The sequence below is a fragment of the Choloepus didactylus genome, chromosome 11 (genome assembly GCF_015220235.1).
Source record: "Choloepus didactylus isolate mChoDid1 chromosome 11, mChoDid1.pri, whole genome shotgun sequence".
NCBI lineage: Eukaryota > Metazoa > Chordata > Mammalia > Pilosa > Megalonychidae > Choloepus > Choloepus didactylus.
Genome location: NC_051317.1, coordinates 15,939,844 through 15,965,670, shown reverse-complemented (window position 1 = coordinate 15,965,670; position 25,827 = coordinate 15,939,844). Strand labels below are relative to the sequence as shown.

Genomic DNA, 25,827 nt, shown 5'->3' with positions numbered 1-25,827 from the left:
GTCACTCTTTTTCACCTGCAGTCAAAAAAAAGGGGGGGAGGTTTATATCTCTCATGAGAATGTCGTCCCAACGTGTTTCACAGCAGAAAAAAGGCTGCTGACTGCCATGCTCTTGAACTAAGACACCTTGGTACAGGCTGCCTGAGCTAAAATTCAGTTTGCTACATCTCCTCTCTCCTGGCCCATCCCCAGGGCTCTTTCCTCTTCACCGTTCTTGGCATTCTCTCCATGTGTGAATTCCATTAAGGCAGGCTCATGGCTATTTTGGGCTATGCATTAGCATGTGGACTTTGATTAGAGGAGGGAAAGGCCAGACACCTCAGAATCATGAAAAAGAAAATAAGAGGTGTGCACCCCCTCCCCCTGAGTCCCAGAAGCCCTCGCCTGCAGCTCCCTGGAGCCCTGAGAATCCAGCACATGGGAGAGAGGGGAAGGGTGAGTGGGAACCTTCATCATCTATTAGGATCTCTGAACTTGGCTGTTCCCTCTCCTTGGAACTGTCATCTCCCAGCTGTCCACATGGCTCACTCGCTCGCCTCCTTCAGGTCTTGACTCAAACATCAATTTCCCAACAAGGCCTTTCCTGACCACCCTTCAAAATTAGCATCTCCCTCCCATCCCTGCTCTCCTGCATCCTTATGCTCCTTTGTTTTTTCCATAACTCTTGTCATCTGACATAATATATATCCATTTGTTTATTTGTTTACTATCTCCTCCCACTGGAATAAAAGCTCCCTAAAGGCAGAACTGTTTTATTCACAGGTATATCTCCAGTACTTACACTGGTGTCTGGTATGCTGCAGACACACAGTAGATGGAAAAAAAAAAAAGAAAAAAAAGGAATGAATCAGTTAAGAAAGTAAGAACCAGAGCCTGAGAAACCACTTTAGCACAGAGTCTAGTTTCCTCCTAAATGTCATGGGATTATAAAAACTTTAATACAGCAATCTGAGAGCTCAGAAAAGAATCTCCCCTCCCAAAGCTGTTTTGAATCCAGACTAGCCCACACCATGAATGAGGAGGCTTTGGGAAATTATAAACACACTAGGAAGTCGTGTGCAGTTGGAGTTCTGCCCGCTAACACAAGTTCAAAAACAAAAAGCCCAATCTGGATGAAAATAGCAGGAAGCCGTCCCAGGGACACCTGGTGAGGCCATATTGCTTGGCTCTGTTGCTTCCATTTTTGTCCCAAGTCTCCTGCCTTCTGCCAACTCCAGGAGGCCGGGAATCACATCCAGCCCTGCACTACTCGTTGTGAAACCTTGGAGAAGAAGACAATAAAACCATATCCAGAGCTGTCTTCTGGAACTCCAGTGTAGGACAACGCACATCCCACAGCAAGAGGTGACAATTACCATGTGCTCTGTAAGCACCTCGTGCACATCACTTCATTCGATCCTCACAAGCATGACGTAAGGTTGGCATTAGTGTCCTCATTTTATAGATGAGGACACTGAAGTTCCAAAAGATGTAGCAAATTTCTCAAGGTCACACAGCTAGTAAGCCATACTTGGGTCTCTGTGATTCCAGACCCAGGCAAGGAACACAAATGATCCTAGTTCCACCTCTCGTGTGTACTTGCTGTGTGACCTTGGACAAGTCCCTCTCCCTCTCTGGGTTGAAGTTTCTCTATCCAAGCATACGAGAATTGTACTCAATTTTCTAAGTTGTCTTCTTGCTCTAACTTCCTACAGTCCTTTGTAGAGGTCCCAAGGCAGGAAGGAAGGGCAGGAACTCAAGTCTTAGGAGCTCTGCTTGTCCAGCCTGATTCCTACTGGATTTGCCCATGACTCCAACACCATCACTTGGGCTGCCCAGAGAAAGCTTAAGAGTCATATGCTGCACTTGGGGCAGAAAAAAACAGGTTAGACTCATGTGGCAATAAGGAACATTTAGGCCAGCGCTAGAGGGCTGGGACCATGAGAAACTGAAGGAGGCCCCTGAAAGAGACTGTCAAGAAGAGATCCTCCAAAAGGCGTTTTCCTGTAGGACCAAAGGAAGACAATCCAAGGAGAAATCCAGGCAAGCAGTGCCTGTACCATCTGAGAATGCAGCCAGCCAGGTTTGCTCCAGGGAAGTGGGAGAGAAGGAACAAATTCCAAACTGGTTTCACTCTTAGAAGGAGAGTGGCAAAAATGGTTGCGATTCACATCTTTCTGGCTTCCTGAAGACAGCCATAGACCAGAGGACAGAAGCAGACAAAGCCCCCTCACTGCAAATGCTGTGTAAGTTGTACTTTTACCACCCTTCAGATACTACTCGCCCTCCTTTGCAAGAATCTGAGAAGCCCAAATTTGGAATAATTTATATTCTCCCTTTCTACCAGAGCCTCACAGCCATTCCCATCCTTCTGGAGATGGAAGGTCCTTATCCACCCTTTTCTTGGCAGTGAAACATTTGATTACTCATCTGCTTCCATGGAGCTCCAGAGGCTGCCAAGAAGAGACGGGCAGCTCTCCAAGCCACGCAGCCTTACCGCGATGTCTGTGCAATAGACTGAGAGCGGAACTCTTGGTGGGGAAATACCAAAGGACTTCAGAATTCCCCGGCCAAGTAAGGAGGGTTCTTCGGTGTCCAAGCAGATTGGGAATGACCAAAGAACAGGCGACAGACGTAGCCATGCATTATGTCCATTCACCTGCTGGGTAGCACGAATCAAGATACAACCGTGTTTGATGGCAAACAAATGTGGAAATATTTCTGGGCCAGCCCGCCACCCTAGATGAATGAGGTTAGGAAAATGGAGGAACCAGGCCCAAAGAAGCCAGGAGTCTGCTGCTGATATCCCCACTGGCTGAATCTTTGATTTAACTGACCCAGAACAGAGACAGCAGCCAGGATCCAAAGTCCCAAATCCCAGCACACGCTGCCTTGCCTCTCTCCATCTCTGCTGTTTACCCTTAATCCCCTTCACTTCCTGCCACTGCACTGGGTTGGAGCTAGTAATCCAGCTGCTGGAATCCTCCAGTCCATTCACACACACACACACACACACACACAGAAGCTCGCAAACAACCTGGTGTGTCTGCAGTGAACCCCAGTAGGCCCCAGAAATAGAGCCTAATGAAATTCAAGCAATACAAGTAATTGCAAACTCAAGAAGTACAGTAATTCACAGCATGTCAAGAGATTATGGAAATATTCTGCCTTTGCAAGATGTTCCCCCAAAATAAGCAAGGATTGAGAGCTTGCAGTCACTTTGTTAACTGCTTCCTTCCAAAACTTTTTTCCCTTCCAACATTTGACCGAGGCCCACAGAAGTCCATGGTTCCATTCGAAACAAAAGAGGGGTCCACTTACTCATTCTTCTCCAGGTCCAGGATCAGCTCTCGCCCCTCAGCCATTACCCTGAGCTCAGCTTTGAGTGGATGCTAAAAGCAAAAATAAAAGAATGTCAGTTCCTAGCAAGCAGGGCCCAAGGCTCCCAGGGTTCAGCAGAGCCCTAGCAGAGCACTCTGACACTGATCCACAAATGAGAAAGAGTCAGTTGCTCTCCCAGCCCAAACCCGAAATGACCTCAATTCCAGAACGACCAACTCCCCTGCCCCCCTCTGTCTTCTCTTGAAAGACAAAGGACAGAAACTCCAAGCTGAAATGTGCAGGCATGCAGGTCTGGTGCAGGGAAATGTTGGAAAACATGCGTTCAGTAAATTTTTGTGGAGTCAGAGGGATCTGGATTCATGTCTGATTCTGACACTTGCAATGGTATGAATTTGGGCAAGTTAGAAAACTCCTCTAAATCTCTGTTTATTCATTTATAAAACAGAGATATTAATAGTCAACCTCATGGGGATCTTGTAAGAATTGAGTGGATAGTACATACAAAGAATTTATCATGATGCCTGGCACACAGGGAGCCCTCAATACATGTTAGCTATTATCTAATAAAATCCCAGGGGCAAGCTTCTTCATAGTGAGTTCTTATTTTATCTTATTTTGGCCCTCATTTGGATACCACCACTACCACCCCCAACCATCTCAGCAGAAGCAACTAAGAGCACCCCAAATTAAATTTTCATGGGTCCAAAAGAAGATAAATTTTATACTTAAAAGATTTGCTGAAGGCCAACATTGCTATACCCCCAGAATAGATCATTTAAGATATCATACAAGTGGCCAACAAGTGTGAAAAACAGGTTCAACATCACTGGTAACCACTGCCACCACCCCACACACAAAACAACACATTAAAAAAAAAAAAAAAAAAAAAAAGATAACTCTAAATAAAATAAAAGGGACAACTATTTTTTAAAACCATAAATCACAATGAAGCAGAGCATGTCATTAAATAGGCACTCTCACACCCTACCAGTGAGAATTTAAATTGATACAAACCCTCTGGAAAATAATTTCATGGTATGGATTAAGGGTTTTTAAATATTCATACCCTTTGACCCAATAATACAAAACTGTCTGAAGGAAACAAGTGGAAGTACAGGCAAAGATTGGTCCACAAGGATGTTCATAACTCATAATAATGAAAAGTTGGAAACCATTTAAATGTTCAAAAATAGGAGAATGGTTAAGCAGATGATGGATCATCCATATGAATGAACACTAGACAGTCATTAAAAATGACTTTAAATAATTTTAAAATCACTGAGAAAGCATATACAGTTAATATTAAGCACAAAGTCACCAAATATAACACTGTACATTTTATTTAAATATACCCTGGTAAAGGGAAGGAGTTTAGAAAACAAACCAAAATGTTACCATAGTTATTTCTAGTCAATGGGATCATGAGTTAATTTTACTTTCTTTTGTATATCTTCCCGTATTCTTATAATAAATTTAATATTTTAAGAAATTACACTTTTTATCTATTTTTACTTTTTTATTGCAGAAACTTTCAAACAAATTCAAACATCGAGTGTATCATAATAAGTTCTATGCTTCCAGAACTTCAACTTAGAGCTGCTGAACTTTTTTTTTTAAAGGAAGAAAATAGGCTGCCGCCACCCCTACGAACATATTTAAAACAGGATGGATTAAAACAGGTGAGCTTTCTGGCTTGAGACCAAGAAACTTTTAAACTCTCAAAGTTGCTTTCAATCCTGCCCCATTTGAAGTTAACCTGGGCCACCTGCCTTGCCACTTCTGGTTGGGACCTGCCTCTTCCGAACACATTCTTCTTATTTGCTGCAGTCCCCACTTTGTGTTATGGTTCTGGGCATCCCTGAAACTTTCAGATCACCCAGAGCACTGCTGAGATCTGAACGTTCCGACCAAGACTGGGCAACAATAACCCTGCCCATTGCTTAATGAATCCTGTTACCAAATTTAAAAAGGGACATTTCAAAGCTGGAGGGGATGTTTACCCAATAACTTGCACCAAGGGATTAACTTCCTTGCTCCTGGTGCCCTGATTCAGTTCTGCCAACACCTTTTCTGGCTGCAGGTTGCCTGCCACTTTCCTCTGGGGAGTTAGGAGCAAAAGCTCTACCCTACCACACAAAGCAGCAGGGACATAGCTCCAAGTGGGCACCTGAGAAACAGCACACAGCAACAGAGCTACAGCCACTCCCTTACCCAAGAGGTAGGTGGCCCTGTGACAAGTCACACAAAAAAGAAGCATTGAAACAAATCAGAGCACTGTCATCTCCTTCCAAAGGACACAAACTGCAATATGAATACTAATATTTATTAAGTAGTTAATCCAAAAATATTTCTCCTTGGTCTGCAAGGTGCTGAGACACTAATTTAAAATATGTTTCCTGTTTCCAAGGGACATTTCAAGCAAAACAATGAAACAGCATTTTAAGAATCTTTGCAGCTTCTTTGTTTGGCTCTGCAGAACTTGCAACTCCACTCCATGCGATGAAGGGGCAACATTCCTCTCCCAGGAAGCGTAGGAAGCTGACCCACTATTTAGACTTCTCCTAGAGAAGGATTAAAATTTCTTCTCTTTAAGCCTAGATTAAATTGAACCTCAGTTCCATAGAAGATTGGAAAACTGTCCTGCGTATTTGCATCCCCCTAACATTTAGTACAACATTTTGCATAGAGTATTCAATTAATAATGTTTGAAGAATGAATGAATGACATGAAAATAAGAGCCCTAGGCAAGACCCAGTTTCTAGTCTCTCTCTCTCTAACATTCATTCATTTGCGCATTCAACAAATATTTATGGTGCCAGGCACTGTGCTAACTATTCCTACTGAATACAATGACCCACATTCTCGGCAGACAATGGTTGGGAACAAAGACAGGATCTGGCGCTCCACTTTGTTTCTTAGGCCCTTCCGGAGGATGCCCAGCATCCCACATCTGGAGAGAACAGAGCGGCCACTATTAAAGGAGCAGATCCATTCCTTGGGCAATAATGGATAGGACTGAATATTCAGGCCTTTAATTTTAAAAATAACCTGCTGTAGGATGACCATCCATTAATTCATCTAGACGTTTCCTGAAGCTATTTTCAGCCTCTCTGACTTTTTAGTGAAATGAGTTCATGTATCTATCTATTGTCTTTTGCACAAAACGTTACTTTCTTTTATTTGCCTTAAAATTTTACTCTAAATTCCCTTAGCAAATCCAAATTGGAGCATTTCAGGGGATGCCCGTTACTCTCACCATAACTTCAAGGATTCTGGCATTTCTCTTCGTGTAACTGTCTAGACTCAAGGGCTACTGTGTTTGAACTCTGTCCTGACAGCACCGTCCCCTCTCCTTTTGCCATCTTGCTCCTAAGTGAATCACAGGCCTGTTGAACCCAAAGAGATCTCAGAAACCCCTCCATCCCACCTCTCTTTCTCCTTATTCCCTCTAAGCCCTATTTTATAAATGAGGAAACTGAAGTTCAGAATGAGGAAGGTAAAAAAGCTGGTCACTCACACAAAGCAATCACATCTTACAGTTCCTTTCCAGCTCTTTGAAGCTTCTCACTTGAGCTTTAAAAAACAGAACCACAAAGAATATCCTAGGTGCTCAGTTCCTCTTTGCAAGAACAGGATACTGTTTTCTGTCTTGTTCCCAATCCCCTTGATTAAGCCTGTGCATTCTGCTTTCGTCCTAGTCCAAGAAGCCTGTTGGATTTTCACATATATTTCCTTGTACGAGGTCGCTAACTGCCTTTTATTAAAAAAAAAAAATAGTTTGGATTATTTTAAGTGCAATATCCCATCGAAAAAATAAAGCATGGTTTGTGCAGAGCAAAAGTAACAGTATTTAATCAATTCCAATTAATAGTGGGTGATTTTGTGACACCATCGCATTTGCATTTAGCTTATGTGAGCACTAATGTGAATTTTCATTTCCTCAGATAAAAGCATTTGGAAGTACCCTAGAAGTTTGTGACTTTACAAAGGAAAGTCTCATCCGGAATTCTAAAACTAATATTCAGAAAGGTTAGAGAAACAAAGCTACTGGTGATGACTGAGCTTCCAGGAAAGGTGAGTGGGTGGCCCAAGTCTTATACAATGGATGTGTCAACTCCTGCCCCCAAAACAGCTGAGAATAAGAGGTTTTGAGTCTTACCTTTTCTCTCATGAGGCTTTCTGCAGTCTTCCACTGAGGTATTATCAGTTCATGCTGTAGCTGGGGGCTGCTGTCCCCACTTCCTCCTGCCAATACAAGATGCTTAATCATTGGAATCCCAGACCTTCACATCCTAGCTAAGTCACATATGCACTTTCTGTGACAACCACTGCCAACTGGGAAGAGCTCCATATTGGCCATTAAAAGACCTGCTGGATTCCAGGAAAGACCCCAAGTGGCTCCTGGTGCTTACTATATGCCAGACACTTTTTTGGGTGTTGACAATACAGTGGTACAAGGGCTAGACAAGGCCTCTGCACCTGCAAAGTTTACCTTCTAGAGGGAAAGATGAAAAATAAATGAATATTCTCAGATGGTGCTAAGTGCTTGGAAAAGAAAGACACTGAGCAAAAGGTGCCAATTTTAGACAGGATGATCTGCGAAGATGACATTTAACTGGAAGGAAGCCATGCAAAGATCCGGGAGAAAAATGCTCTGGGTAGAGGGACTAATGAGTGCAATGGCCTCTGCCTGAGCAAGTGGGCTTGGCCAGTTTACGGAATAGGCAGAGAGTAAAGGTAGAGAGAATCTAGTAAAATGAGGAGGGGAGTTGGTAAGACATGTGGTCAGCAAGCAGCAAGACATCCAAACAGCTTGGATCTGATAGCACAGGGCTTTGTGGGTCATGGAAACGAGCCTGAATTTTATTATAAATAGACTTGGAAGGCACTGGAGGTTTTAAACATGGAGTGATATGATCCATGTCAGGTTTAAAGATGACTATGCCTGCTGAGTGGAAAATGACTAGGAGGGTAGGGTACTGGAAGCAGGAAGGTCTGCTGGAGATATGCAGAAAACCTAGTGGGAGATGATGGGGGCTAAGACTAGAACCAGTGTTTGAGAGCTATACTGCCTCAAACAAGTCTCTGCTGGAGTTTGCATTTGGGTATCACTTCATAGTTTCCAAATCATTCCACCACCCAGTTCCTCTTCATCTGCACGCCAACTCTGGGAGGTAGGCACCAGGACTCCTAATTTACAGGAAAGGGAATTGAAACTCCAGCAGAGACTTGTTTGAGGCAGTGTAGACCTCAAACACTGGTTACAGACCATCTTAAATGAGATGGTAATTTCCCAAGACCAAATTAGTCTCCATAAGACTATGCTAAATCCATAGGACTCCTGAGGATGGAGATGAGTACATACAGAATCTATTCTTTTTGAACCAACCACATCAAACACATAGAATGTGGACCAAATGCAAACAATTTCAGTATGGTAGAATGATAATCCAAGAATTTAGGGTTTATTTATTCATTTTTGCCCCATGGAGCATCACCACTTTTGTACCTGTCCTAGCCATGAGGTTTCAAGATTCTTTCTCCAATGCCTGTATAACTCCTTTTCCTTGAATGCTTCTTTGAATCAGCTTTATCATTCTTCTCATTGCTTCACTAATGAATTAAATCTAATAAATCTTTACCCTGTGTTCCTTCTAGTCTTGTATGAGAGTGGTGTTTTTAACTTTTTGAAAATTAAGCATCCATAATCTCTTGAAGGAATTTATAGAGCCAATAGAATCATGTTTTTGTATAATAAATGATGTAGGCAATCCTCATAATGTGAAGTGAAAAATGCAAGACACAAAACAGTACATATGGTTCAGATGTCATCAAAATACATTTATAGGAACACACACAAAGACTGGGGAAGAAAATAAAAAACAATATTAATAGCAACTGAGGATTTGGAGATTACAGATCATTTTATTTCTTTTACACTTGTCAACACTTTCCAGATTTTCTACAGCGACTCCTCCTCTCTGAGGGTTTAGAACTCAGAGAAGGTGCCTGTGTTTGGAGCAGTAACTTGCTCTCCTCTTTCTTCAAGCGGTTCTCCTGCACTAAGCAGTGACTCTGGCCTCCTGGAGAATCACAGGTGAATAAATAACGCCCCCCTACCCTTCAAGGAGCCCCCAGTCCCCAAGAAAAAGGGAGCTTCCACCGAAAAGTTGTCAGCGCCCCGTGCCTCGGTTTCCCTTTCGCTACACGGGCTCCAAAGGCGGTTTTGTCTGGCGGGCTGGGGCTCCAGGGAACGGCAGGGCTTTGCCCCTGGAAGCTTCACACTGTCCCGGCACCGCCACCCCGCTGTGTTCGGACGCCCGAACAGACACGGCCCGCCGGCTGCGGCCGCAGAATATTCAGCTCCGCCCCAACCCGGCCGGCGCTCGCTTTAATTTGAAAACGCTGACAGTTGGTCCCACAGGCAGTCGTCTGGAGTCTACCCAGCCCGTCTGTGCGGCGGAGCCAGGGCTGAGCATTCTGGGGTCGTGAGGACACAGCCTGGGCACCGCCTCCCCTCGGGACTGTTCCTTCCCTGAAATCAGCCTGGAGGCCCGGAGGGACGGGGCGGAGGAGGGGATATTCCGCGAAACTAGTTGGGGAAAACATGGACATTACCCGCATCCAAATTGGAAGAATCTAGTCTGACCCCTTCGCTTCAAAGAAGGGGAAACTGAGGCCCAGATACCGTGGCCGCCTATTGGGGCAGAAAGGGCCCGGATTTCCAGTGCCCGCGTGGACTCCGATCCGTGGCACGGCCGTGGGCGAGTCCTTTTCCTTCTCTTGGCCTCGGTTTACCCACGTGTAAGTGGGTGCGCGGACTTGTTCTTCAAGGCGGCCCCACTACCGCAGGAGTCTATGATCTACCGCCGGGGATACCCAGAGAGCCGCCCCAGCCACTGCGTCCTCTGCCTCGGTGGGGCACTTTAGGCCTGGGGCATTTCCCACCCCACCAGGGTACTACTGGCAGCGTGCACTGCCCCGGAAGGTCGTCACCCGGGCTGTCCCGGCCGGGTGCTCGGGATGCTCGGGGCTGGCGAGTGCAGCAGGCGGGCGAAAGGGTGAGAGAGAGAAAGAAGAAAGAAGTAAGGACAGAACAGGAAGGCGGAGTGAAGATGAGGGAGCGTGAGAAAACGGAGGAAGAGAGACCGGGAGAGCAGCGCAAAGAGCAGGCAAAAGCAGAAAAACAGGGAAAGAGAGAAGCGGGGAGGGGGGAACCCACGGAAAGGGCCGGCTGTCCCCCGCCTGCTCCGGGTCTCCCGGACCTCCATCACCCCTCAGAGCGCACAACTTGGAAACAAAGCCGGGGCTCCGGGGCTGGGGGGAGGCGGGGACGCAGGCCCGGAGCGCAGGGCCGCGGCCTGGGTGCTCCCGGGTCTCGGGCCACCCAGCCCACCCGCCTCCATCCTCCCAGCGCCCCGCCACTTACTTCTTGTCCATCCCGGCTCCCACGCTGCCCGCGGCCGGAGCATAGGCAGCGCAAGCGTCAGCAGGCAGAGCCGGGCGGCGCCCGCGCCCCCGGGCATGGTAGCGGCGACCCCTCGCGCGCTCAGCGCTCACACGCCCGCAGCCATGCCCACCCTGCAGCACCGCGCCGTCTGGAACCCACCACCGCTCACCCTGCGCCTCCCCGTTTTCTCCCAGCCCTCCACCACGACGCCACGCCCCCAGCCCCGCGGGGCTTCGCCAGGGGTGGAGGAGGGGACCAGCCTGGGGAGGAGCCGGCGAGACCCCTGGGAAGCCGCGCAAGCTCAGGTGAGGGAGAGCGAGGGGGAGGGAAGGACGCGGGACCGGGGAGAGGAAGGCCTTCACGTTGGGCGCGGCGGCGGGGGAAGGGCGGAGGCTCGGGCTTCTAAGAGTTAAGCTGGACCTCTCTCTGTACCGCAGTCCAATTCCAGCCGCTTTACTTTGTCTTGCACTGTGCTAGTAGCCTTGGGTGACACTCAGAGACGACTCACCCAGCGCCGTCCCCCAGAGGCCGCCACTCTTGGAGGCAGGCTCGGAAAGAGTTAAACGAACCATGAGGCACAGTGAACTAAGTGCTATATGGAGTTGTTTTCTTAGCAGGACACAAATCTAGGAGCCATTCCTTCTGACGGGGAGGAGGGGGTGGTGAAGGCTGGAATCCCCGGGGAGAAGACATCTGAGCTCCGGAGAAGAAATGGAGCACCAGGCGGAGGAAAAGGCTGAGACTAGTGCACTGGGTTGTAAAAGCTTATGGGCTGTAAGGGGAAGGAGGACGGGAGACCAGAATTTGGGGTGATTGGAGTTGAGAGCTTTTGGAGGCAAACAGCGAGAGAGGAGATCAGGAAACGATGACTATCACTTAATGGAGGGTTTACTGTCCGGCTATAATAAGAAAATGAAAGCTAAGACTGATTTGCTAAGTGCCAGACCCTGCCCTCACCACTGTACAGATACAAGCTTATTTAATTAATCATGGGAAAGAGCTGCCTTTTATTGACCTTTGATTTTTGCCAGGGAATCTGCATACATCACTCTTCCAGTTAGCCCAATAATCCCATGGGTTAAGTACTATTATTCCCATTTTAAAGATGAGAAATCCAAAGCTGAGAGAAGCTAAGTAACTTGTCCAAGGTCACACAGCTAGAGTCAGAGCCTGCATTCAAACCCACATAACTCCATAACCTGGCCCATCACACTTTATTTTACAGATGGAGAAGCTGATAATCAGAGAGAAGTGACTTACCTAAGACTCTTTAGCAAGTTTTGGCAAAGACTGGTTCTAGAACCCAAGCCTCCAGACCTCCTATCATCTATTCCTGTCATTGAACTTTTATGTCAAACCTAGGTTTGCCCAGTTTCTAAACAGGATGCTGTGTGTTGGGAGGACAAGACACTCCTGAAGATGATGAATATGTCTGACAAAGTCAGTGACTATTATTGAAGGAAATAAAAGATGTGGTTCTTGGCCATTGGTGCATTTAGGGGTTGTAGCCTAAGAGCCATGAAAGACTAGAATTCTAGTCCAGCTGTCTCTCCAACTAGCTCTGTGGCTTTGGGTAAATCACTTCTCCTCTCTGGGCCTCAGTTTCTGATAAATGACCTGGGGCTAAGAATGGCTGCCCTTAAACAATGTGACCCCGGAGCTGTGAGGAGCTGTTGAGAGAATGGCTGTGAAAGTACCCTACCAAGTGAAAAATGCTGAGGGGCCAAGCCTAATTGATTCGAAGGACAGATCTACTTGCAAAAGGCATACAAACTCCATACTTGAAATTGGCTTCCATTTGCTGACACGCTGTCATCAGTATTTAATGAGCACGCAGCCCTGAAAATTGGGAGGTAGTTCACAGGAGTTAATGTCCAGTGGGTAATGCACTGACAAAAGAGTCAGAAAGTCTCCAGTTCTGTCTCTCTTCCCCTGCATCCACACTTATACACAGAACAAACGTGTACAACTTCTGACCCCCTGGAAGCCTTTCCGTTTATTTGTAAAGAATGCGTTTGTTATTTATAAAAAATACCACCTCAACAAAATCTTTCAAATACCTATGACATTTAGCCTAGTAATTACATTGCTGGGAAACTAACCAAAGAAAATAATCTGCAGTGCACATAAAGATTTATGGACTAGGATGTTCATTGCAGAGTTATTTATAATAGTGAAAAATTGGAAACAACCTAAATATCCAACTGTGAAGGAACCATTAATAAATTATACACTATCCATATGATGGATTATTGTGCAGTCATTTAAAGTGATGTTTACAAAGAGTTTATGTCTGATGTTAAATGTAAAAAGCAGGAACCAAAATTACATTTTGCAGTATGATGTCAGCTATGTAAATAAAAGACATTTTTAAAAGACTGGAAGGAAATGTGCCAAAATGTTAGCAGTAAATACCTCTAGATGATGAAATTTGTATGAATTTTTTTTTTATTATTATTATTATCTTTGCCTCTTCCATTTTCTACAATAACGGGAGGCCAGTAAACGGTAAACACAGGAAAGGAATACAAAAGGAAGAATGTTTTATCCTGTTGTTATTCCCAGAGAGTTTTGCATATTTGGCCTCCTTATAGATGGTTGACTGTCTTGTCCGATATTGGAAAACCTGAGCCAGAGTTAGAGCAACCAGATCCAAAACTCAGAATCCATCCAGGTGACACAGGTTACTGTTTCTCCCTAGCTACAGGACGCTGTATGGTATGGAGGTGGCCATCCTACCAGAGTTTAAATCCCTTTTCTATCCTTTATCAGCTGTGGAAACTTGGGCAAATCAACCTTGTTGCCTCATCTATAAAAGGGTGAAAATCATGATAGTTCCTAGCTCATAGGATTACTGCAAATGGGTTAATGCATATAAAGTAGTTAGAATAGCACTTCCCACATAGTAAGCAGTCAATAAGTGTTAACTATTATTACCCAACTCCTACAGCTAATAAGTACAGAGATGGGGCAGTATTCATGATACTTAGTTTGTGCTTTTAGTGATATAATATGTGAAGTGTCTAATTATATACTGATTCTTTATTTTCCAAAATAACAATCACATTATATTGTTATTGTTATCTTTTTCTTCCCTTTCTCCCTTTTGCTACATTGTGAGCCCCTTGAGAATAGGAGCTGGCCCTTGTTCTTCTTTCCCCAGCATTTTGAAGACACAATAAATGTTTAGTTAACTAAACTGTAAATTAAATAATTAATAATAATTATCTCACTCTGGCTCAGCAGGGCACAAACTTCTAAGCTGCTCATAGAAGTACTGTCTTTCATGTCCCCTACTATGGAAGTAATGTTAGCTGTGTGATAATTTTGCTTTGTAAATCATTTTCCCAGCAACTAGCTATTTTTTTTTTTCAAGTTTGGGTAATTCAGGTATAATTTACATATATTAAAATTCTCCATTTTTTAGTACACAGTTTATGAGTTTTAGCAAATACATACAGTCAGATAACCACTACCATAAGCAAGATCACCCCTAAAATGTTCCTTCTGCCCCTTTGTGGTCAACCCCTCCTCTTACCCTCAACCCCAGGCAACTACAGATCTGTTTTCTGTCCTTGTAGTTTTGCCTTTCCCAGGATGTCACATGAATGGAATCATACAGGATGTAGATGTAGCCTTCTGAGTCTGGCTTCTTTTACTTAGCATAATGCATTTAAGATTGATCCAAGATTGTCACAAGTATCAGGAGCTCCTTTCTTGCATCTCTGCCTCCTGTCACATGGACATCTCTCTCTCCTTTTGTCTGTTCTTCCGCTGAGAAGTATGGATGAACCACATTGGGTAGCTGTCCCACAGTTCGTTTACCCATTCATCAATTGAAGGATATCTGGGTATTTCCGGTTTTTGATGATTGTGAATAGTCACTAGAAATGTTTATGTACAAGTTTTTGTGGGAGCATAAATTTTCATTTCTCTAGGGTAAATAGGAGTAGAATTGCTAGATCTTGTGGTTAATTTAAGAATATGTTTAACTTGATAAGACATTGCAAAAAGTATTTTCCAAAGTGTCTGAACCAATTTTGCATTCCTAGCAGCAATGTATGAGAGTTCCAGTCATTCCTTGTGGTAGATGGAATTATGGACCTCAACAAGACATGTTCTTAATCTTAATCTGCATTCTTGTGGGTGTGATCTCATGTGTAAACAGGAGCTTTTGAAGATGTTATTTCTAGTTACGGTGTGGCCCAGTTGAATGAGTGTGGGTAAATCTTAATCTGTATTATTGGAGTCTGTTATAAGTGGAAAAAATTTGGACATGGCCAGTCAGAGAAAGCCACGGAGAAGAGCCAGAGGCTGACAGTCAGCGGAAACCTGAAGAACAGACAAAAGGAGAAAGATGCAAGTTAATGAACCCCAAGGATTGTGGCAAGTCAGAATGCTACAGAGCTCAGGGTTGTGGATAATAATAATAATCGTTATCATGTATTGAGTGCCTCAACTGATGCCAAGCACCATGCCTATATTATTTCATAAAATGCCCCATTGCAATCCCATGCAGAGACAATATTAGGTCAAACCATATGGAATTTCCGATTTTGTAGGTCAGAAAGGATCACACATTGGCAATGTCATATTAACCTAATAATAACAGTTACAACTGATTGAACAAGGCTTGCAGTGTGCCCAGTGCTTTATCTCATTTCATCCTGAGGACAACCCTCTGTGGTGGCTTCTGTTGATATCCTACTTTACAGCTGAGGTAGCTGAGGCTGGAGGTGGCCATAGAAGAGTAACTTGCACATATTCATCCAGAAGCTTCCAGGTTGGAGACAAATCCTGATTCAAACCAAACTGCAGGTATCTTCAAGGCCACTAAGCTACCCCGATAAAAACACGGATGAGCAAACTGAGGCTGGGAGAAGTGAAGTGACTGGCCTGCGGTGGCTGTGGGCTCCACTGTGCCCAAGGTTTGCGGGGCATCCTTGCTCCTAACTCCCATGCCAGCCAAATCGCTTTTTCCTTCATCCTTTCATTGTCACTCCAGAAAATGGACTGAATTCAGGCTGTCCTCAGAAGCACTTACATCCGGGTTGTGCTCCTGCAGCTGGCAGATCAGCCAGGAAAAGGTGTCTATACCTCTTTGCTTCCATCTGACCCCAAAAGAAATATTTTTAACAGAGATAATGATGTAGAATGCATCATAGAGGCCAGCTTCCGGCAGCTGCTTCCCTTCCACAGCTACCAGCCATCCTCCCCAGGCATTTTTTCCTGTCATGATAAAGCCTGCAGGCCACCTCATTGGGATTCAGAGATGATGCCAACCTTTTCCAGAACTGGGCAGTTTGCTGAGACAATTCACATGAATTATCTTATTTGATCTTTTCAAAAAGCCCTGTGAGCTGGGTTTTAGTGATCCCATCTCACGGAGGAGGGAATTGGTATTCTAGGAAGTGAAGCGACTTCCTCAAGCTCAAACAACCAGAATACAAATACCAAGGGAAAGAAGAAAAAGGTGTAGTAAAGGTAAAACCCTAGTGTGGGTGTTTTATTCCATGGGGAATGGGGTCAGGGCAGATCTTGGCAATAACATTTTACGCTCTTAGAAGACCTTAAGGGACTTCTGGGAAGGTGAATTCTTTAGTTAGCTAAATGCAAAGCACTGTGACCATGCCTGGAAACAAAGAGGCATCTAGGTGACAGCCTCTGCCTTCTAAGAAGAGTGTCCCTAGCCGGGGTGTGGTCCACAGAGTAGCAGCGCTGGAATCACATGGGTATGTGTTTTAGAATTGCAGAATCTCAAGCCCCACCCGAGATCTCCTGAATCAGAAGCTGCCTTTTAACAAGATTCCCAGGTATTTGTTTCCAAGTAAAAGTTTGAAAAGCACTGTTAGGAGATAGCCAGTAAAACTTGATTTTATGTGCAGCAAGAGGAAACAAGTGTTTTTCTGGAATGGAAGTGTGTGAGTTTCCTACAGCTGCCATAATAAATTACCACAAACTGTGTGGCTTATAATAAAAGAAATGTATTTCTTTCACAATTCTGGAAGGTAAAAGTTCAAAATCCAGGTTCTTGGGAGAAAACTTCCTAAGCCTCCGGTGGTTTGGCAATCCTCAGGATTCCCTGGCTTGTAGCTGCGTGACTCCAATCGCTGCTTCCATCTACACATGGTCATGCTGTCTCTATCTCGTTGTGTTTTTTCCTCTTCTTATAAGGACACCAGTCATATTGGATTTGGGGCCCACCCACTAAGATGGGCCCCACAGCCAGTATGATCTCATCTTAACTAATTACATGTACAAAGACCCTATTTCCAAATAAGGTCACCTTCTGAGGTTCCAAGTGGACATGATTTTGGTGGGACATTATTAAACTCAGTACAGGAAGCCAGGGGTTAAGGAAAACCAGAAAAACGAGAGAGGTGGTATAAATGGATTGCAAAAGTCTTCATGAGGGAGGGGGTTTTTCTCTGAGCCTTGAAGGAAGGAAGTTCACAGGACAAAAGGCACAGAGATGAGAAATGTTCACAGTATTTGGGGAAAAGCAAATAGTGATTAGAGGGAGATAGTGGCAGATAAAGCTAAGAAGAATAGGAGTGAATGGGCAAGAACTTTTTCTGTAAAATGAAGAAGGCAGGTGAGCTTACACGGGCCACAGGTCATGAGACAAAATTGGCTAACCTCGAGTTTCAAAATCATTTGGATTACTTGTGTCAAAAAATAATTTTTAAAATGTCCAAAATATAAATTATCATGCAAATGTATAGTAAGCATTTGTTCAAAGTCTTATTTAATTAATGTGAGAACCAGCAAGATGACAAAGCTGGTTCAAAAGAGGTTAGGGGAAACCAGAAAATCAGAGAGAAGGAATCCTAAAATAAATTTGCTAAGTTAAATCCAGAACAGGGCAATGAAACCACATTCCTTGGGGTTATCTTCTCTACCAGATAGTAATCATTTCCAGCTCTATTGGGAAAGAAAAAAAAAAAAAAAGACTCACTGGCATTTTATTGGTTTTCTACGAGTCAATATTTAACATTACAGAGTTGTAAAATGTCAGGACCCTAATTAATAATAAGTAGTAAACAAAAGGTCAAACAAGTCTATATTCTCTAGGGTCAAAGAATGCTCTGAGCAATTGAGATGTGCTCAAGGACAGTGGTTCTCAAACTGGAGCTCATATCAGACTCACCTGGAGGGCTTGTTTGAGCAAGAATGCTCCAGGATTTCTGATTCAGTGGGTCTAAGACCCACTGGAGATTTGTTCTCAGGCAAGGCTGATGCCACAGGTGAGGGAGCCAACTTTGAGAACCACTGCTCTCAGATGCTGTTGAAAGGGACTGCAGTCATCCTTTTGCCTCATTTCCAAGTTTTGGATAATTTTTCTCAACAGTTGCCAGTACTGAAAAAGCAGGAGATTTATAGAGAGAAATTCCTGATTCTGGTTTCTGTTGAAAAATTGGAAGAATTAAACCAGAATTCTGCCATGGTGACAATTGGCTGCAGCTGAGTATTAACTGCTCCTTTTAGCTGGAACATTTGTTCTCCAGTTTGCCACAGTCAACATCATACCCAGCCCACACCACTCACTGATATTGTAGGCATTTGATTTTGCTACCCTTGCAAAAGCTGGTGGAAACTGCAGAATTTTTAAGAGGGGCACAAGGATAACTGGCTCGTAACTGTTCCTGTATCTGATCTGATCAGTTGAGGCACCCGGAGCCAGTTTCATGAGTGTGAGACTTGGGGCCTGTGCCTCTTTAAATGTATTATGTCCCCCCAAATGCCATTATCTTTGATGTAATCTTGTGTGGGCAGAACTATCAGTGTTAATTAGATTGTAATTCTTTGAGTGTTTCCATGGAGATGTGCCCCACCCAACTGTGGGTGATGACTTGGATTGGATAATTTCCATGGAGTGTTGGCCCACCCATTCAGGGTGGGTCTGAATTAAATTACTGGAGCCATCTAAATGAGCTGACAAACATAAGGAACTCGGTGCAGCTGAGAGTGACATTTTGAAGAGGAGCTACAGCCAAAAGCGACGCTTTGAAGAAGGCACTGGAACTGAGAGAGGAGCTTCAGCTTACAGAGTCATTTTGGAGATGGCCTTTGAAAGCAGACTTTTGCTCCAGAGAAGCTAAGAGAGGACATGTGCCCCAAGAGCAACTAAGAGTGACATTTTTGAGGAGCTGAAGCCTAGAGAGGAACATCCTGGGAGAAAGCCATTTTGAAACCAGAACTTGGAGCAGACGCCAGCCACATGCGTTCCCAGCTGGTGGAGGTTTTCCGGACGCCATTGGCCATCCTCCAGTGAAGGTACCCGATTGTTGGTGCTTTGCCTTGGACGCTTTATGACCTTAAGACTGTAACTGTGTAACCAAATAAACCACCTTTTATAAAAGCCAATGGGGGGGCGGCGAGTGGAACTAGATCGGGTTTGCTGCCAGCGGCGTGAGCTTCGGCGGCCATTTTACAACAGCTCCGCTCCCGCGGGACCCAGGGAGCAAGGAGCACACGTTTCCCACAACCCGATTCCCGCGGACAGGATTCCTCCGCCGCAGGCCAACGGGGAGATCTCTGGAAACATGGCTACAGAACATGTTAATGGAAATGGTACTGAAGAGCCCATGGATACTACTTCTGCAGTTATCCGTTCAGAAAATTTTCAGACATTGCTTGATGCTGGTTTACCACAGAAAGTTGCTGAAAAACTAGATGAAATTTACATTGCAGGGTTAGTTGCACATAGTGATTTAGATGAAAGAGCTATCGAAGCTTTAAAAGAATTCAATGAAGACGGTGCATTGGCAGTTCTTCAACAGTTTAAAGACAGTGATCTCTCTCATGTTCAGAACAAAAGTGCCTTTTTATGTGGAGTCATGAAGACCTATAGGCAGAGAGAAAAACAGGGGACCAAAGTAGCGGATTCTAGCAAAGGACCAGATGAGGCAAAAATTAAGGCACTCTTGGAAAGAACAGACTACACACTCGATGTGACCACTGGACAGAGGAAGTATGGGGGACCACCTCCAGATTCCATTTATTCGGGTCAGCAGCCTTCTGTTGGCACTGAGATATTTGTAGGGAAGATCCCAAGAGATCTATTTGAGGATGAACTTGTTCCTTTGTTTGAAAAAGCTGGACCTATATGGGATCTTCGTCTAATGATGGATCCACTCACTGGTCTTAATAGAGGTTATGCGTTTGTCACTTTTTGTACAAAAGAAGCAGCTCAGGAGGCTGTTAAATTGTATAATAATCATGAAATTCATTCTGGAAAACATATTGGTGTCTGCATCTCGGTTGCCAATAATAGGCTTTTTGTGGGCTCTATTCCTAAGAGTAAAACCAAGGAACAGATTCTTGAAGAATTTAGCAAAGTAACAGAGGGTCTTACAGATGTCATTTTATATCACCAACTGGATGACAAGAAAAAAAAAACAGAGGCTTTTGTTTCCTTGAATATGAAGATCACAAAACAGCTGCACAGGCAAGATGTAGGTTAATGAGTGGTAAAGTCAAAGTCTGGGGATATGTTGGAACTGTTGAATGGGCTGACCCTATAGAAGATCCTGATCCTGAGGTTATGGCAAAGGTGAAAGTGCTGTTTGTACGCAACCTTGCCAATACTGGAACAGAAGAGATTTTAGAAAAAGCATTTAGTCAGTTTGGGAAACTGGAAGGAGTGAAGAAACAAAAAGATTATGCTTTCATTCATTTTGATGAGCGAGATGGTGCTGTCAAGGCTATGGAAGAAATGAATGGTAAAGACTTGGAAGGAGAAAATGTTGAAATTGTTTTTGCAAAGCCACCAGATCAGAAAAGGAAAGAAAGAAAAGCTCAGAGACAAGCAGCAAAGAATCAAATGTATGATGATTACTACCATTATGGTCCACCTCATATGCCCCCTCCAACAAGAGGTCAAGGGCGTGGAGGTACAGGTGGTTATGGATATCCTCCAGATTATTATGGATATGAAGATTATTACGATTATTATGGCTATGATTACCATAACTATCGTGGTGGATATGAAGATCCATACTATGGTTATGAAGATTTTCAAGTTGGAGTTAGAGAAAGGGGTGGTAGAGGAGCAAGGGGTGCTGCTCCATCCAGAAGTCGTGGGGCTGCTCCTCCCCGTGGTAGAGCTGGTTTTCACAGAGAGGAGGTCCTGGATCAGCAAGAGGCGTTCATGGTGCGAGAGGAGGTGCCCAACAATAAAGAGGCCGCGGGCAGGGAAAAGGGGTCGAGGCCAGTCCTGACCTGTTACAATGAAGACTGACTCGCTATGTGGGATTACACCAGAAGCTTGCAGTGGAGTAATGGTAAGGAAATCAAGCAACCTTAAATATCTCGGCTGTATAGGAGCATATTCTATTGCAGAAGACCTTCCCATGAAGATCATGGAATCAAATACAGGACATTGAACTAATACTTGGACTTTCATATGAATTTCTTTAACAATTTTCTCTGCAGTGCAAGTTATTAAACTAAAGCTACTCTATTTTCCAAATGTGTTCCAACAGAAATCCTTCATAACTTCTAGCATGGTATCTTAATAAAGAATAAAGTTCTCTCTTAAAAAAAAAAAAAAAAAAAAAGCCAATCCATTTCTGGTGTTTTGCATTCTGGCAGCATTAGCAAACTAGAACAGGGCCAAAACTCATAAGGGCCCATGCTTGGTTTAATGCTCTGTTGTCACCATCTTGAAATTCTTAGTAATTTTGCACAAGTGTCCCCCATTTTTATTTTTTGACTGGAACCCACAAATCATATAGCTTGTCCTGCAGGCACCCAAAGTTTGGCACATTTAGAGGTGATCTTATCACCAGATTGCTAAGGGGGGTAAAGGTAATTCCAGGATCAGAAAGCTGGGGGGAGAGGGAACACTTCAGAAACCATCCTGTTCTGCAGACAAGGTGATTATTTAATTTTTTTTTAGCTAGGGCTGCCAAGGTCCAGAAAGAGGGAATTGACTTTCCCAAGGTCATGGACAAAGCCTGAAAAAGGAGCCAGATTTGAAGTCTAAAGTGATGAGTCTGCAAGGCAGTGAATACAGAGGCTGCCAGTGAGTTTGTATATCTGATGCACCTCTGCATACCAATGAGAAAATTCCTGTTTATCACTTAATTCAGCAGTCAACTTTGAGGTGATCTGGTTGAAGGAGAAGAAGGAAGGGGATAAGATGGAAGAGTGGGGATGAGATCTTTAAATATATCGAGAAAACCATACAAACAGACCCAGTTTAGGATAAGGATTGGGAAGGAGGAAGACTTTATATATAAACTCCACCCCTGTATTTGTTACAAAGCATACACTCCACATAAATTGCAAAGGAAAAGGCATTCAGGGAAAAGCCACCAAAATACTGCCTATTTAAAAATGGCAATCAAGGTCCAAGGAAGCTCTTAATTTCAGCTGGCCCCACTTAGCTGGAAAATAGCTCAATTACTTACAGGCCTCAGCTGCCTGGTCTTAGGTTAATGACTGGCTGTAATACTCAGAGAGCTGAGTCCCTGCAGCTGGTTAATGGTAGGTTGGAATGAGAGTTAGGCAAATGAGTCAGTCCCAGGTGGCCTTGCACCTGTTTACATCTGCTCTTGTGGTTTGGGTGGGGTAGAGCCTCCTCTCCCACCCATTCGCCCTTTCAGGGTTAGTCACAGAACCAAAACCTGGCTGTAGACCTCCATCACCTTGGCCATGTGCTTGGCTCAGTGATGGATACATGCCCCCAAGCTGGACCAATGAGCATCCTCCTCAAGACTCTGGACAGCCGTATCAATAAGTTGCTTCATCTTCCTCTGAGAGGGTGAACAATGTCAGTTTGGGCCTGTGAGTGGTCTCTTTGCTACCAGGTCAGGAAAGAGCCTGTCTGAGAATGCAGGCAAATAAATAGTAGCAAGGATACAGAGCGGCAGGGTCCTAATATTAGTTGAACCTTTGGATCCAGCCATGCCTGACATCAACCTATCCCTTGAACTTCTCAATTACAGGAGCCAATAAGTTTTCTTTTTTGCTTAAGCCAATCTGATTTAGGGGTCTGTCTTGTTAATATAAATGCTTCCTATATCATAGAGAGTGTGCTAGAAGCTGGGATTGCAGTAATGCATGAGACTTGTCATTCCTATCCTTGTGATACCTAGAGTCCTGTGGGAGAGAAGACAATAAGCAGGCAAGCAAATACACAAATGAATTATAATAATTACACATTAGGATTTGTAAACAAGAGGTGCTAAGCAAGAGAATAAAATGACAGAATACTTTAGCATGTGATTGCAGAAGGCTCTCTGTGGAAGGGTCTTAAGCTGATAGTTGTATGAGAAGCAAAGGAAAGAGAATTCTAGGCAGAGTGATCACCAGTTACTCTTGTGAAAAGACTTGGATAATTCAAGAAAATGAAATAAAGCCTCATCCATACATACAGATCAACAAACATATTGAGCAAAGGCACAGTGCTAGGTGCAGGGAGACAAAGGTAAATAAAAGCAGTCCCTGGCAAATTGGCAATTATGTATTGAAAGTCATAAAAATGTTCAAACCACTTGACCCAGCAATTCCACTTCTAGGAGTTTAGTTTAAAAAAAAAAAAAACAGGACCTCTGCAAGGGTGTATCTACAAGGAGATCATTATAGCATCATTTGTTTTTTCAACTTCGTATTGAAATGTAACATATATTCAAAGAGTGCACAAATCATCAGGGTATAGCTCGACTATTTTTACAAGCTGAACACATGCAGGTCAAGACTGCATGGCCAGCACCTCAGAAACCCCCTTGGTCCCCTTCTGGTCACAAACTGCCCTCCCACCAAGCTGGTAACTATTAGCCTGATTTGTAACAGTATAGATGAATTTTGACCCTTTTTGTACTTTGTATATAAAAGGAATCCCACCCACAGTATGTGATTTTTTTGGAGGATGCAGAAGGCCTGGGTTCTACTACTTAATATTATGTTTGTGGATTATGAGCTATAGCTCATTTATTCTGTATAGTATTCCATTGTTGGAATGTAACTCAATGTATTTATCCATTCTTCTGTTTATAGGCATTTGGGTAGTATAATAGATTGGGACTGTTATAAACAGTGTCGTTATGAACCTTCTTTTGGTTAGCATATTCACATTTCTTTTGAGTATAAACCCAGTATTTGACATTGCTCTGTCACAGAATTGTGCATATTCAACTTTAGAAGATATTGATAAACAGTTTAACAAAATGTTTGTGCTAATTTACACCCCTCCCAGTGTAAGAGAGTTTATCTTTCTTCACATCCTTGATAACACTTGATATTTTCCTTTTTTGTTTTTTAGCCATCTGGTGGGTGGGTGTTAGTATGGAATAGTGGTTTTAATTTGTACTTTCCTGATGATTAATGATCTTAATGAAGAATTCCTCTTCATATGTTTATTGGCCATTGGATGTGCTCTTTTCTGAAGAGTCTGTTCAAGTCTTGTGCCCATTTTTCTACTGGGTAATCTGCCTTTTTCTGAATGGTTTCCAGGAATGTTTTGAATATCCAAGCTATAAGCCCTTGGTTTGGATATATTATGTCCCCCAAAATGCCATGTTTTTTGATGCAATCTTGCAGGAGCAGACCTATTAGTGTTGATTAGGTTGGAATCCTTTGATTGAGTGTCTCCATGGAGATGTGACTCAATCAACTGGGGGTGAGACCTTTGATTGGATAATTTCCATGGAGGTATTACACCACCCATTCAGGATGGGTCTGAATTAAATCACTGAGCCATATAAATGGGTTGACAAACAGAAGGAACTTAGAGCAAGTGACAGTGACATTTTGCAGAGAGCTGCAGCTAAGAGAGGACAAAACACCCCAAGAGCAACATTTTGGAGAATGCCATTTTGAGACACAACCCGGGAGCAAGCAGACGCCAACCACATGCCTTCTGAGCTGACAAAGGATTTCCAGATGCCAGTGGCCATCCTTCAGTGAAGGTACCCTGTTGTTGATGCCTTACCTTGGACACTTTATTGCCTTATGACTGTAACTGTGTAACCAAATAAACCCCCTTTATAAAAGCCAATCCATTTCTGGTGTTTGCAAAACAGCAGCATTAGCAAACCGGAACAGTCAGGTATATGTATACAAATGTCTTCTTCTACTCTATGGGATACCTTTTCACTGTCTTGATGAAAAGGAGTCTTTAATATTAATATTGTCAAATTCATCAATTTTTTTCTTTTATGCTAGTACTTTGAGTCCTTTTTCAGAAATGTTTGCCTAATCTAAGATCACAAAGATCTTTTACATTTTTCTCTAAAAGCTTTACCGTTAGATCTCAGTCTATCTGAAACTGATTTTTGTTTATGGTGTGAGGTAAGGATCAAGATAATTTTTCCAAATGGCCATGGTTCCCAAACTGTACACCAAGTCACCCTTGGGCACTGCTGTGAACTCACAGGGCTGCAGGGGATAGTTTACATTTTTGAGGGAGGCACAACATCTGTTGAATACTGTTAAATACTGTTCAAGGTAGTTCACAAATTCAACGTTGAACTGCACTACATCCCCTTCAATGTTATATTTTTGCAAAGCTGAATTTTTGGAGGTTCCTGTGATAGAAAAGCAAATGCCATGTGAAATCAGGAAAGGAGGGTGGCAGTGTCCAATCTGATTCCAAGGCTGAGAAGTTGTGTAGTACCCAACAGGTACACAAGGCCCTAGTAAGTATTGTAGTTATTTTACAATAAAATGAAATATTTTTTCAATTTATGTGTGTTTTTTTTTTAACAGCTACTAAATTGATAGGATATAAATACTAAGTTTATTTGGACCTAACTACTTAATAAACAGAACAGTTAGGTTTCTCTTTTGGCCTAGGGGTGTCATGAAAAAAATTACAGAGACATGCACCAAGAAAGTTTGGGAACTTCACTGAGGAGACCAATTCTCGGGTGGTCCCCTTGATCCTCACCCTGGAGTTTATGCTCTTGTGTATCCTCCTTGCCCCAAGCATGGATGGGACCTGTGATTTGCAGGATGTATGTGATTATGTGTACTCGATTACAGTATATTAGCTTGTAACACCCATCTTGGATGGCTTTGAAGAAGCAAACTGCAGTGTTGTGAGCTGC

The 25,827-nt window shown here is 43.6% G+C and overlaps 2 protein-coding genes and 1 long non-coding RNA gene across 6 annotated transcripts in view; 2 read left to right on the top strand and 1 right to left on the bottom strand.

The window, feature by feature from the left end:
• Positions 1 to 11,140, bottom strand: part of ADAM19 (ADAM metallopeptidase domain 19) — an 82,864-nt gene extending 71,724 nt beyond the window's left edge. The window contains exons 1-3 of one of the 4 annotated variants that reach the window (XM_037799511.1): positions 10,751 to 11,140; positions 7,481 to 7,566; positions 3,301 to 3,371 (exon numbers count right to left, since the gene is read on the bottom strand). In XM_037799511.1, coding sequence (XP_037655439.1) covers positions 3,301 to 3,371; positions 7,481 to 7,566; positions 10,751 to 10,847 — 254 coding nt within the window. In that variant the 5' untranslated portion in view covers positions 10,848 to 11,140. Of the gene's footprint in view, positions 1 to 3,300; positions 3,372 to 6,838; positions 7,076 to 7,480; positions 7,567 to 10,750 lie in introns of those variants that run through there. The other 3 variants (XM_037799509.1, XM_037799508.1, XM_037799512.1) reach the window with 3 other exon arrangements.
• LOC119506468 lies at positions 9,703 to 17,751 on the top strand. Its single transcript, XR_005211003.1, has 2 exons — positions 9,703 to 11,076; positions 11,997 to 17,751. It is a non-coding gene; the product is annotated as an uncharacterized LOC119506468 (long non-coding RNA).
• A 1,285-nt stretch (positions 17,752 to 19,036) lies between these two features.
• Positions 19,037 to 21,007, top strand: LOC119506465 (heterogeneous nuclear ribonucleoprotein Q-like). Its single transcript, XM_037799515.1, is given in 3 exon segments — positions 19,037 to 20,163; positions 20,166 to 20,883; positions 20,886 to 21,007. Coding segments are annotated over 3 exon segments (1,866 nt in total). The 5' UTR covers positions 19,037 to 19,137.
• The last annotated feature ends 4,820 nt before the right edge of the window (positions 21,008 to 25,827 follow it).